The 14,326-nt window shown below is 45.7% G+C and overlaps 1 protein-coding gene across 1 annotated transcript; it reads left to right on the top strand.

Moving 5' to 3' along the window:
- The first annotated feature begins 377 nt into the window (after positions 1-377).
- On the top strand, positions 378-12,397 carry GUSB (glucuronidase beta). The gene is made up of 12 exons (XM_032200995.1): positions 378-614; positions 2,190-2,372; positions 2,836-3,017; positions 3,507-3,649; positions 4,163-4,350; positions 5,238-5,390; positions 6,211-6,389; positions 6,782-6,928; positions 8,086-8,170; positions 9,692-9,868; positions 10,785-10,920; positions 12,175-12,397. Exons 1-12 carry the CDS (start codon positions 378-380, stop codon positions 12,327-12,329), a joined length of 1,965 nt encoding a protein of 654 aa, XP_032056886.1. The 3' UTR covers positions 12,330-12,397.
- Positions 12,398-14,326: the final 1,929 nt, after the last annotated feature.

Here is a 14,326-nt window from a genome sequence, read left to right as displayed (position 1 = left end):
GGCCTGCTGTCAGCTTGCTAACCACAAATAAATGTGCTGTATGATTAAAACCCATCAGGTGGTATTTTCTTTCTCCCTGGCCTCCGGGAGACTTGTTTCTGTCCCGCTTTATTCCTGAGGCAGCTCTCAAGGGACGTGTCCGGCATGGGAAGCGCTGCTTCAGGGTCAGTCCCAATGGGGCTGTGCATAGCAGCATCCTCCTGCTGCCCGCCCCCAGGTGCCGCCGGGTGCTCAGCACTCCCCGACGGCTTCAGCACCTCCCACTTCAACAAGCCACTATGGGGGGGAAAAATAAATAAATAAATAAAAAGAACGAATAAATAAACGACAGACACAGATAGAGCCATCCCCCCCAGCGGGCACTGCCCACAACCAAAATGGCGGCGGCGGCGCCGGGCGGTGTGGCGGGGCTCTGCCGCCTGCTCTTACCGCTGCTGGCGGCGGTCCCGGCGGCCGGGGGGTCCCGGGGGGCGGTGGGCGGCATGCTGTACCCCCGGGAGAGCCCCTCCCGAGAGCTGAAGGAGCTCGGCGGCGTCTGGAGCTTCCGTGCCGATTTCTCGCCGGGCAGGGCCGCCGGCTTCGAGCAGCGCTGGTACCGCCGGCCGCTGAGGGAGGTACAGCGGGGGCGTGAGGGGGGCGGGCGGGGAGCCCCTTATCTCCTAATTCTCTTATCTCCTTATTCCCTTATCTCTTTATCCCTTCATCCCCTAATCCGGGCACCGTCGCCCCGTTTTGCAGCGATTTTCTGCTTCTCCTCCCCTTGCGGGGGTGCTGGGTGCCGGGTGCTCCACACACGAGGAGCTCTCACACAGCGCTCCCCTGCGCCCTGCAGAGCCAAACTGCCTAAAATGTGGCAGGGCAGGGCGCCCTTCAGCCCCTGTCCCACACGGAGGAGTCACGCTTGGATTTGGGTCTGCTCTTAAGTTCATCCCTGTCCTGCTCCGATGCACGCTTGGGATGAAATTCACCCCCTTCCCGCTCCTATGGAAGTTGTGGGTTCTGCGCATGCAAATGTTTGGGTTCTTCTTCAGCCTTTTGGCTGCTTTTTTCGCCTAATTGTGGAAGGAGAGGGGAGATGAGACCCTGTGCTGCTAGAAGAAAAAGAGCAAAAAGAGAGAGCCAGAAGAGAGGGGTCCTGCAGAACATCCCTGCTAATGGGGCTGAAGGGCATACACCCATCCTATTTTAGGGTCAGAGAATCTCCTTGAAGGAGACGCACGTTATGGCCACACCAGACAGAGGTTATCCTGCATCAGATGCTACAAACCCCCCTTCACCATCCAAGTCTTTTAATTTCTGCTAGGATTTTCTGATGTCTACCAAGGGGGGTGCATTTCTCTGCAGTGCCGGTGCAGTTCGGTGCTGAGTCAGCCCCGCACATGATGCTCGCCCCTGGGCAACCAGACCTTCCTCGTTCCACTCTTCGTGGAAAAGCTCATTTAGGAAAGGGGAAGCTCCCCAGCTGCAGGCTGCTGCAGTGCTCATTTCGGCAACATCACGAGCACAGCAGGTGCTAAAAATGAACAGCTCTCTTGTGTAATAGAATCCGGTTACCAAAAAGTTAAATGTGTTACAACACTACGCTGCCTGCCTGTGATCCTTATGTTAGTAATAAGCCAGTGAATTATCCCTATGGTAATTCTCAGGAATCTATGTTGCTTTTAGGGAGTGAGAAAGGCTGTTCTCAGCCTAAGTATGTTCAGTCTCCATAGTCCTTCCCTGGGGACACTGTCCCAAAACATCCTGAGTTTCTGCCACCATTCTGCCACAGCTCATAGCCCGATGAGCAGCATCCTGCATCAATGAGCTGGTGCCACAACGCCTGCACTGCACACCAAAGGCTAGAGCTGTGCAAGAGAAACTATGTTTTGTCAGGCTGAACATCCACCTGGGCATTTCCCCCCTACCCTTCTGATAGTGCCAAAGCTATTAATGAAAGCATTTCCCCGTTACAAACCAGGAGGGGAAAAGATAGGAGCAGCTTCATCCTGTAGGAGCACGGTGTAGTATTAAGTGGGTCTTGCATAGGACCTGTGACAGATCACATTAGTTTCTAAAAGGTTTTTCCAGATATTTTCACTTGCAAAAGGCATTTTGATTTCTGAGGCTGTCAGGTTGGATGGCCAGGAGAGTAGACTTTATTTTTTTAAATGATTTGTTCTCCCCTTTTTCTGTACAATTCCTGCCAGACTGGTCCTGTGATTGACATGCCCGTGCCTGCCAGCTTCAATGATATCACTCAAGACCCCAACCTGGAGAACTACATCGGCTGGGTTTGGTATGAGAAGGAGGTGCTGCTTCCTCAGCGCTGGCTTCAGGACAACCTCAGGGTGGTGCTCCGGTTTGGGAGCGCCCATTACTACTCCGTTGTGGTACGTTGCACGGATAATTGTGCATGTGTTTCCAAGATCGTGTTGAGCTAAAATTTGTCCCATGGCTTGTTTAGTGAACAGGTTTCTGCCAAGGTTTTTATATCAGTTTGTGATTTTCTTAGCTCTTGATTATATTCCGCCAGCCAAGAACTTGGCTGTGCTTCCCAGCTCTCTTCTCTGATCCTCCAGTAACAGGATTAGTCAATAAAGCATTTCCTTGCTGCAGGCCTGGAAGGGACAAAATACCGATTTTCCCAAAACAGTCTCTCAGTGACTCTTGCAGACTTAGCTCCCAGTAAGGAAGGGCTGCCAGATTGAGGCCACAAGGAATAAGAGCCTAGAAGAAAGTCTGGTGTTACTGGGAATCCAACTGCCTGTCGCTGTACTCCTTCCCGTCTCACTGTTAAACTTTCCACAAAAACCTAACCTGACCACTTGGACTCATGGCTGTCTTCTGTTGCAGTGGGTCAATGGAGTGCAGGTTGTGGAGCACGAAGGCGGCCACCTCCCTTTTGAAGCAGATATAAGCAGCATCGTCCAGGGCAGCCCGCAGATTCCCTGCCGCATCACTGTTGCACTGAATAACACACTGACACCTCACACTCTGCCTCCAGGGTCAATTGAGTACATGAATGACCGCACAAGGTGAGTTGCTAAAGTGCTGCCTTGCTGAGGTTAACCCAGGGATGAGAGAATGGGAATTTATTCAGCTGCTGGTTCTAAGGCCCTCCATAAAACCTACAAATAATGGGTTGTACGTAGACCAAAACTCATCAGTCAAGCAGTGAGAAGTTTAAGCTTCAGTGTTTTTCAGAGATTTACACTGAACTACTCCATCTGTTTTATACACAGGGAACTGAGATTAAGTGATTTGCCAAGCTGAATCAATGGCAGATTTGAGAAGCTTCAATTCAGCTGGAAGTGCAAGTACCTGCTATCCTGAAGGATCAAACCTATTCAGTGCAGTAGATGTTTGTTAACTGGTAATCCCCTTCAGCATAGCATCAGTAGCAGTTCTGAAATAGAGATCCAGTAAGGACTGTTTTACTAGCACATTGCTAGCATCCATATGCTGCCTTCAGTTCTTGTGTAATGAAACATAATGCGGCCATTTTTCCTGTCTTGCTCACTCAGGTATCCCAAGAACTATTTTGTACAGAACATCAGGTTTGATTTCTTTAATTATGCTGGAATCCATCGCCCGGTTGTGCTTTACACCACTCCTTCTGTCTACATAGATGATATTACTGTGACAACTACTTCAACAGAGAGTGTTGGTAGGTTCAGAACAATTACAGCAGCTACCTCAGGCTTCAAATGGAGATGACAAGGGCAGTAGAGAAAATATCCTGCAAGCGTCCAATTGAATATCTTTCATAGTGGCTTTCTTTTTAACCTCTGGTCTATTGTACAGCTCAGCAGTTTCAAGAATATGATAAAAATTTCAAAAGCAAGAAGTAAAAACATGTACTTGCAAGACCTTATCTTTAAAATGAAGGGACAAAGAGTTATTTCTAGAAGTAGAATTTCTCAGAAGGGGCAGCAGTCTTCCTGCCACTTAAAGCACGATTATCCCTAAGTACCAAACCTGTGATACACAAATCTTCCTGGAAACTTCCAGACCTCAAAACAGACAGGTCATGCTTCTTAAAATTTGTGCCTCTCTGTTGTTGTTCTGCATCTCCCTGACTTTTTAATGCTGCTGTATGTGAAAGCCTCCCAGTGTTTTATGCATGTATTTTTCCTTTCATGCCAGTCTCTGATTGTCTTTTTGTTGTTCTCTGAACTAGCAAAGGTGCAATATCAGGTATCAGTAGTCGGCAGCACGCTCTATTCCTTGTCCCTGAGTTTACGTGACCAAGAGGGAAGAGTGGTTGCTACAGGCGATGGACCAGCTGGAGTGTTAAAAGTCTCAAATCCAAATCTTTGGTGGCCTTATTTGATGCACGAGAACCCCGGATACCGCTACTTCTTAGAGGTAACAATGCCATTTCTTCCTTTCTGCCTGCATTTCCTCTCACTGTATAATAGCATTAAGGAGCTGCCACATGGCCCATCTTCCTTACTCCTCTGGATCCTGTTTACATGGCTAGAATGGCATTGCTAATCGTGCTGTAATCAAATCAAGCTTTGCCAGCTTCCTTAGTGCTGAATGGAAAGGTCAGTCGGTGAGAAGAGGGGGGCACGCCACGCTCTCAGATGCTTGCCTCTCACGTGAATGGCCTTATCTACCTCCTTCAAAAGGACTGTTTGAAACAATACAGGGGAGGAGATACCGTATAAACTGAGAGGCTGCTGGCCTCTTTCTCATGCTTCCCCGTGCAGTGAGCTTTCTTCCCACTCTGCTGGACAAAAGTTCAACAGAAAGAGCCTGGCAGACCCTGTGTGAGTCAAGGGGGAGCAGTGATATTGAGATGCACAAATGAGGGCAGATGAGCTGCTGTGAGTTTCCAGAGGCTCAGAAACATGGCTTTTGTGAGCAGACATTTCAGTCATTGCCTGGTATCAAGGTGCAGAGGAGAAAAGGCATACCGCTGCCTTGTCAGGGCAATGAAACAGCTGGATGAATAAGGGAAAAAGAAGCTTTTGGGGAAAATATGCCCTAAAAGGGTCATCCAGGCCTCATTCTTCATCCTTCAGTTTTCCCAGCTTGGATTTCTCTTTTCCATTTAGTCAGATCTTGCTTCCTTCCTGAAGAGCTACGCAGGGACCACAAAAGGTAGATGAAGCAGTGCTGAGGAGCAGGCAGCGAGGAAGGGCTGGGAAGTGGATGGGAGGTCAGGCTAGCCCCTGCACATGAGGGGAAGGAGAGGGGATCCTTGTGAAGCCCAGCACCTCATGTGTGTCTTCCCCTTGGGACTGCAGGTGAAAATGCAGGCGCAGGCAAATGAGGCGCTGCTGGAGGACGTATACACGCTCCCGGTTGGCATCCGCACCATCCACGTCACCAGCACGCAGTTCCTCATCAACGGCAAGCCCTTCTACTTCCACGGGGTCAACAAGCACGAGGATGCAGACGTAAGTGCATGGCACCCACCGGGGCACCTAATGGCACTGTGCTTGGTGCTGCCAAGGCAATGCCTGCTCTCAGTTCCCCTCTCTGCCCAAAGGGGCTGATTCCTCACGCCCTTCTCCCAGGCTGGGAGCTGCCAGGGGTGTGGGTCTGTGCTGCCTTTATTATTATTATTATTTTTAATAATAAGGGGACACCATGACCAGACCTGCCAGAGTCATAACGCCCCTCTCAGGTTGTATGGCTAAGCCCAGGCTGTGTTGGCAGAGGATCTAAACGACCTCCCGGCCAACACTTCCAGTCAGAAATAGCAACTTTATCGGTTTCCCTCCCCAAGAAATGAGAGGGGGCAAAGTCTCCTGCAGGGAGGTTTGAGCCTCACGGCTGCGAGGCACAGCCTGACCACAGGGAGGCCCCACAGCCCCTCCGGAGGCTCCGTCCCCGCCCGTGCCACTCACCTCAGGGCCAGCCCAGCCCTGAACCTGCTCCTTCAGGGCTTCTCCTCACTACCTGGGGCCTTTCAGCCCTGCCCTGCCTCATGGAGAACCCCTGTGGAGGTAGAGGGTGGCCTGGCAGGGCACCTCCCAAAACAGCCGGTGGCTGCAGTGCAGGTTCTCACTTGGGGCTGCTTCTCCAAGCACCCTGTGTCTTGGTGGCTGTGCATGGGGTTGTGCTCAGAAAGACAAATACTGCACGGAGAGGTCTTGTGAGATGCTAGAGGCAGTGCGTGGGGCTGGAAATGCTCTGGGAGCAAGCAGGAAGGAGGGCTGCCCAGCAGAGGTGTGAGGAGAAGCAGGGAGAAGCCATTCCTGTCTTCCCTCTCAGATCCGTGGCAAAGGCCTCGACTGGGCCCTGATCGTGAAGGACTTCAACCTGCTCCGCTGGCTAGGGGCAAACTCCTTCCGCACCAGCCACTACCCCTATGCTGAGGAGATCATGGACCTGTGCGATGCCTATGGCATCGTGGTGATCGACGAGTGCCCAGGAGTGGGGATTAAAATGCCGTAAGTGCATGAAAGACCCTTCCCCACGTTTCTTTCTTATCCTTATCACGAGCTTCCCCCTCCTGTCCTGCAACTTGTAACTCCCTGATAATGAAAGTACTTTGCTCTATTTAGAAATCGGCCCGTTGCATTTTGAAGCTTCCCCCAATGCCACGTGTGACCAGAGAGGTTGGGCAACCAGAGGGCGTTTTGCCACATGGGCATTGCGTCGTCAGATCTGGCTTGATTAACGAGTCCGAATCACGGCCCTGAACTGTGCAGCAAGCTTTGGGGAAATAGGGCAGAAGCTGTATTTGGTTTTGAGGCTCAGCTGTGCTTACACACCCCCCGAGTTATCAGACAGTCAAACGGGATGGCTTTTGTATCCTCACCTGGCCTTGTTTCCTTTTCAGTGAGAGCTTTGGGAACAAGTCACTGCAGCATCACCTTGTTGTGATGGAGGAGCTGATCCGCAGGGATAAGAACAGGCCGTCAGTTGTGATGTGGTCAGTAGCCAACGAGCCGGCAGCAGAGCTGCCCCCAGCAGCTTACTACTTCAAGTAAGTGCTTGCAAATGGGGCTGAGGCTTCAATCTTGGCACGTGATACATCTTCATGCCTTGGGATGGTACAGAGAAGTAATAAAGAAAAGGCCAGCGTTTTTTTATGAACTCTGAGACAGTACTGACAGATGCAAACTAAAAGCGTAACTGCTGCATATGTTGAACTGATGTCCAGGACCACATAATGGTCTCAACCTGTTGTTTCTGAATCAGTAAACATCTCCAAAATTACCAGGATTCCGTTTGGTCTGAGCATCTCTTCTGAGTTAAGGGTCAAGCAAAAGCAGACCTGATGGGAATGGGTCGTTCCTTGGTCCTGCCTAAAGAAGACAAGTGCTAAATTCTTTAAGTCTGAAAATTACAGTAAAGTTATAAAATATTTGGCTTTTAATTCTGTAGATGAGTTTCTTTAGCTAGTGCTAGTTATTTGTTCTGCAGGTGTTAGTGACACCCCACTTTGAAGCCACTGCTTTGAGTCCCTACAGACCCCTCGGTTTTATCTTTAAAAAGATTTAAGCTTTGGATAGCCAAGAGTAATCTCTGAAATTGGGTAGCAGACTGTCATTGGTAGCTCTAGGCTCATTGAGAGCTGTGAATTTTCATTCCTCAGAATGGTCCAGCACCCTCCTGCAGTGCTGAGGTAGCAGCAGAGTTTGACCTTCCCATTCTTCGTCTCACTTAATGTCTCCTTAACAGCAGCCAGCCTGCTTTGTCTTCTGTGGCATAGGCCTAGGGCTTAATGTTTTTTGGAGAAACATCCCCAGAGTTGTTCTGAAGCTTCCCATCACCTTCTTACTTTTTTTTTTTTGTCCCTTCTCTAACAACTGGCCCCAACAGAAAAGTTAACATACCTGTGTTTGGTGTACTTCCACTCTGCTCCTTTTCACGTGGGATAACATTAACTTTGTGACAGATAAAGGTCTCCCATCATATTTATACTCTACAGAACTGGCTAGAATTGCAGGCACATTGTAGCAGATAATCATTCAGTGTCCTGCAGTATTTACTTAAAAGTACTCTGCCTACTAAATTGAAAGAAGCTCCATATGTCTGAGGTGGGTAAAAAGACAGGGAGCTTGGGAAGGTGAGGTTGTGCTTGGCCATATTGCTTCTCCATGCTGTTGTTGAACTCTTTGTTTTATTGTTTACGAACAGGACATTGGTAGCTCACACTAAAGCTCTCGATCCCACCAGACCTGTAACCTTTGTGACCGATACCAACTATGCTGTTGATCGTGGTGTAAGTTAATTTCTAGCATTTTTAATTCATATATTACATTTCTTGTCAGTTGCTTTATGGTCCTTTTCCTCACCTTGCCAAATGCTCTAATGATATTTAAGGGAAGGCAGAAGAAAACTTACATTTTAGTTTCTATTACTGTACACCATCACTGTAGGCAGCCAAAAAGTCTGTAAGAGAAAAGAGGAGTTATCTTGAGTCAAGTGCACAGGATCACCCCCTGGGTTCTGGTAGCATGGTGATGATTTGCTATTCCTGTGATCACGTCTGTTAATGCTCAGGCTTCCCATTTGCAATTAGACCAAAGCTTAAACCTCTTAAAATGCTAACAGCCTTTGTGGGAGTCTGAAGAAGGAAACTTTGCCTTAATTCCTGCTTTAAATTGCTCTAGCTCATCTTTGGCAGATGTCTGTTAACGTCGAATAATCTAAAAAGCTCTTCTAGCCCAAGTTCAGCTTTGTAATTGGAACCCTGGCGCTGCGTAATTAGATGAAAGGTACTTTCCTTGGCTGCCTGTGCTTCAAGCTGGCCATAGCATGAATGAAGCATCTGTAGCACACACAAATTGGTCTCAGGGGTAGTTCCTACCTCACTTTTGATTTTTCAAAGTGGTTTTAATACTTTGTGTCACTGGTGTACAATCAACACTGTTAGAAGGTGAGTTTGTAGGTTAGGTAGATGTGATGCTACCATCTGTCCCTGCTACAGGTTATAGAATCATAGAAACATTTGAAGCTCTCCTCCAGTTAGCAGGAATGGCCTTCTGTAACTGAGGGGTCTCTGCCTCCCCACCCCAGGAAAAGATCCTGGAGGCTTTACTTGGGAAGGATCCTGCTCCTGGATCCTGCTGTTACATCAGGCACACACAGACCATCTCAGCCCCACCACCACATTCTGACAAGCATGAGGAAACACAGAAAAACAAAACCAAAGAACAGATCTCATACGCTGCTGTGATATTAGAACTTTTTTCTTTTATTACAAAACATGTTAAGAGAACATTGAACAAGTTACATACAACATCACTTTATCTTTAGGGGGCTTTGTGCCCTTTTATCATACTGCCCATGTGGTAGAAATGGCATATAACTTGCAGAATGCTTTTTTTTTTTTTTTTTAGTATTGCACCATTGATGCACAAATTTAGTTGCTAGTCAAAGTAGTTGACTACTAACTTGACCATCACATTCCAATATTCAGTATGTCTACAAGTACCAGCAAGCCAGAGACATCTTCAAAACTCTAAAACTTGTAACAAACCTAAGGATTAAATGGGTTGTTCTTGTTTAACTCTTTGCTGTGACTTAAGTCTGTAAGGAAACGCCAAATACACCATTGCCTTGTTAATTTTTTTTTCCTTTCTGGGAAACATGTCATGTTGGGAGGGTCTTAAGAATGGGACAAAAGGCATTATTCTACAGGTAACAAAACTGAATTCTGTGAAACCAAGATTTAGTTTATGAATGAAGACTGCTTACACTGAGCTCCATGACAAACCATTCCTACCTTTATTTCTTGTAGGCTCCTTACGTGGATGTAATTTGTGTAAATAGCTACTTCTCCTGGTATCACGACCCAGGCCATCTGGAAGTTATTCCACTGCAACTCACAGCACAGTTTGAGAACTGGTATAAAACCTACCAAAAACCTATTATCCAGAGTGAATACGGAGCTGACTCAGTTCCTGGACTTCACAGCGTAAGTGTTGTAGATGCCTTAGTTGGAAGAATCACTGCTCTTCCTAAAGGGTCTCAGCAAAATCTAATTAGAAAGAATTGGTACCAACGAGCCTGACTACTTAATTTTAAGATGCATTAGATCAAAGTCCAAAAGACTCAGGATTGTAATCGTGCTTCACTGAAAGCAATGAGCTTTACCACTGACTAACAAAGAGGTAAGGTTCTACCTAACTTTTTAGTTGTTGGTAAGAAAAAAAATAATCAGTGAGCATTTTGCATGGTGCTATTAAGTTCTCATTCACAGGAGATAAGAATACCAGTTTTGACTTCTAGAGCCAAAGCCATTCTCTCCTGCATTTTCCACTAGGCAAGCAGTTTTCAACAGTGCTGACTGCTGGTATTAGCTCCACTCCCTGTGTGGAACAAGTAACACTTCTCTTTGGGTCCTAAGCTACAGTGTGTTTCCCTTTACAATTAACCATTCTGGCAACTGTGCTATCGGTAATTGTCAATTTAAACTTACTCCATGTAAACCTCTAAAAGAGGCATTCAGAAATCCGTACTTTGGCATTTGTAGAAAATTCCTAACTGGAAGATAGAACACTGGAGAGTGGACATTTATTCATTTCATGACACCAGCCCACACAGAAGGAGATGCCACTCCCATCCTGATCATAAAGCACCATTACAAAGCAAAACCACAGATTTTCCCCAGATGTCCCTTACATTAGTATTTGATGCATTTCCCTTTGCAATTTCAGTAATCGCTGATCTTCACTAAATAGCCATTGTAAATGCAATGGCAATGAAAAGACTGAGCACCTGTAAAGCTTGTCCTCAGGAAGCAGGTCTCCAGTAAAGAGAAGTGAACATGGAGCCTTTGCTGAGATTAACTGTCACCTTCACTCAAGGCCATCTCTTTTTCTTGGCTGTAGGATCCACCTCTTATGTTCAGCGAGGAGTATCAGAAAGCTATGCTGAGAGAGTACCACTCTGTTTTTGACAAAAAGAGGAAAGAGTACGTGATTGGGGAGCTCATCTGGAACTTCGCTGATTTCATGACTAATCAAGGTAAGCTTATATTTATATCCTAGGCAATTCTCCATCCTTCCTGCAAGTTGAAGCTGGTTTATGACACACAGAAAGCATACCGTGCTGTAGGGTACGAAAAAGGGATCCTCTCCTTATGAGGACAGAATATAGCTGGTTTCTGTGACAGTAGCCCAGCATAACTAGAACCAGGAGGGAAGGTTCTGCAAGGGGTTAGTGCATCCTCTCTCTTCAGCTCTCTCACAGTTTTTCACCTGCAAAATACTAGCCAGAACACAGGACAGTGCCCTAGGGCAGAATGCAAGGGAAGCTTGTGAGCAGACAGATTATGTCTCTTTCTTGGCATTCCTCAGTTCAGAGTCTCAGTTAGCTTATATCATCTATAACTGCCCTTAATAATGGGGCACCTCAAATAATGTATTATTAACTTGGTATTGAGGTTTAGCAATGGAGGGCCAGATGTCACAATGGTAGACAATGGTCTACCTTGATGCTGAATCCACTATTAATTAAAGGTAAGTGCATTTGCCAGGTATGGGGCACTACAGTGCAGACAATCACACAGCAATTAAATTATTACAACTCAGAAGGAGACCTATTAAGGAACCAGTTATGCATATGCCACCTGCAGCAAGTTAGGGTAGTGAACAGTCAGTGTTCATTTCAGAGAAACACCTTTAAGAATCATTTTTTGAGCACCAACATAGGTATTAAAAAGTTAAGTCATCACAGAAGCAGTCAGAAAAGTAATACAAGTTTCAAATAGGATGATGGAAAGATGTAGACAAATTTAAGTACACATATGCAGTTCCAGTCTCTGTGTGTTGAAATCATTTTTTCTAGTTTCCTATGAAGGCTAAAATAGGCAAAAAGGATATGGACATCACTAAAGGATAGTACAGCAAAACAATTAGTAGTTGACGTCTTCACCATCAGGTTACGAGGTGGCACTAAAGGCAGAAGGAGCATCTGCTGTAAATATAATACTGATGAAGTTAATGGGCATACCTGAATTAACTGTCACCGACTTCCAGTTGTAAACACAATGAATTGCAGCTCTATTGCTCACTTTTATCAGTCGATCTTGCCAAGATCATGCAAATTATATTGCCAAGTTCCCCGTTGTACCTTGAACACAACGGTTCCCTGTTGTATAGGAAAAACAGTGCATAGGTCTCTTCCACCTAACCTGATTTAGTACATACGTTGAAACAATTTGCAATGGGGGAATATAAGAGCATTTTGTATATACTTTGTTTTGTAACTTCTCTACAGGGACCACACGTGTTTTGGGGAACAAGAAAGGAATATTTACCCGCCAGCGTCAACCCAAGTCAGCTGCGTTTGTTCTGAGAGAGAGATACTGGAAGATTGCAAATGAATCAAGCTGTCTTCCTCCTATAATGAAATCACATATCCTCTTTCTATGATGAAATGAAAAGGTATAACAGCTGAGTACTATGCAGAACTTTTTCATTAAATTTCTGTTTAAATAACATTTACGCCTGACACAAGTCTTGCAAGTCTAATGCAATTTCTACTGCACCTGAAGTAGTTACTATGACACAAAGCAGATCAGAAACATCAGTTTTTCTATGCTTAGCCATATCTGTAGGCTTCCTGTTTCCAGGTAGCAAAACGAATATTCAGTTTCAAGGAGCTAAGTTAGAGAGATCCTAACTGAGGTATCTGTTTATAGCAAAAAAAATAAAAATTAAAAAGAAAAAAAAACACACAACAGAAAACAATGCTGACGCCTTCAAAAATCCAAGCTACTCTAAATGAGCATCACATCCTTCCAATGCGAGTGAGGTTTTCCAGTTATCCTCCCCTATCTGTTACTACTCAGATAACAGCGTATCGGCCACAGGATTACAGACAATTTATATAACTTCTTGTATTTAAAGCTGGACAGAACGCTTGTGGCTGGCTGAGAGATTCTGAGAGCTAACAGCATCCAGGAAGGGTGTGAACCACTCCTGTCAGGCTACCCAACATACTCCGATACAGTATGGAATTCACACTATAGCAGCAAGGTGGAGTATGTTGGATAGGTCGGTACTACATCAACTGACCTTTGTTTAGAACAATTAAATCACAGTATCAGAATTGCTGCTATTAGATGCAGTTTTACCTTCCAGCATGGAAGAGCTTCCTTCATATTCAGTTCTCACTACGCACTACAGTAACAGCATTCTCGGGGGCAAATTTCATCTACGCCTTCTTGATGCTGGCCTGAATCATTCAGGGGTAGGATCAGGTGTAAATTGATGTGCACATGCTACTTTACACAGTAACGTCATGCAGTAACTTCCCTTTCAGGCTGCACCCCAGTGATAGAGAACTCCAAAGGCCAGGCTTTAGACTGTAACAGATTGTGCCAGTACTCACAGAAGAGCCCAGGATACTTGGTTTGCAAACTTACTGCAAGCTCTTGGGATTGTCCCAACAGCAGCATTACCCACAGCAGAACCACAGAAACAGATGCTGCCTTCTGAGTTTTGGAAATTGAGGCAGTTACATAGTCTCATTATTCCAATTCACTGCTAACTGTGTGAACCTGCTGTTATGCTTACTTTTTCTGCAATTGGCTCTTCCGTTAGTACCTAAAGAAAGTAACTAAAATATCTGCCAATATAAACAAAATATTTGCTTGTGTTGTGCGGTGGCAGCCAAATTTGTTCCTTTAAATGTGATTAGGGATCAACAACACTTTGCATTGCCACATGCAGAATAACAACATACATGTTTACTGCAGACTTCGAAACAATATTTCTTGAACATCTAAAGGAAAAGAAAGAACATACTATCAACATTCCTGATGGTTACTCTCGTGCTAGGTTTACAGATTTTCTAATTAACTAAAAACACAGAATATAAGGGTCTATCCACATTAAAAAGACACTTGCTCAAATGTAACCTGATACAAGAGAGAACAGTATTTAAGCCCACTTCCAGTGTTCAAAATCCATTTCAACTTCTTGCTCTCTAGTCATTTTTTTTAAACCATTTTCTTCACCCTTTCAACAGACAGCATGACATACCAACAGCTGCCACGTGAAAATAAAGATTTAACATTGTTAATGCATTACAAACGAGCTCAGATCATTATGACATACACAGGGCTTGCAGTTGCAGAAGAGAAAGAGATAACGTTCATTCAGTCCAGCAAAACATATGCAAAGTTTAATATGCACATGTATGGTAAGCACATACTTCAGAGTATCAGTTCCTGCTTGTTCTTAACAGCTCAGTGCAATTGCAAACCCAGCCCGCCTATCCAACCCTTCCCCAGAAGTTCCCTTCCTCCCTCCCTCCACCCCCTGCCCTCCCCGCACCCCAAACCCAGGACAATATACAGCAGTTTCCAGATACTTTGTGGTCTTGTCAGAGAGAATTTAAAGCAGGCCTACAGGACCAAGGAAAG

The sequence above is a fragment of the Aythya fuligula genome, chromosome 20, assembly GCF_009819795.1.
Source record: "Aythya fuligula isolate bAytFul2 chromosome 20, bAytFul2.pri, whole genome shotgun sequence".
NCBI classification, from domain to species: Eukaryota; Metazoa; Chordata; class Aves; order Anseriformes; family Anatidae; genus Aythya; species Aythya fuligula.
The sequence above is the reverse complement of the archived record's forward strand: the minus strand, read 5'-3'. Positions and strand labels throughout refer to the sequence as shown.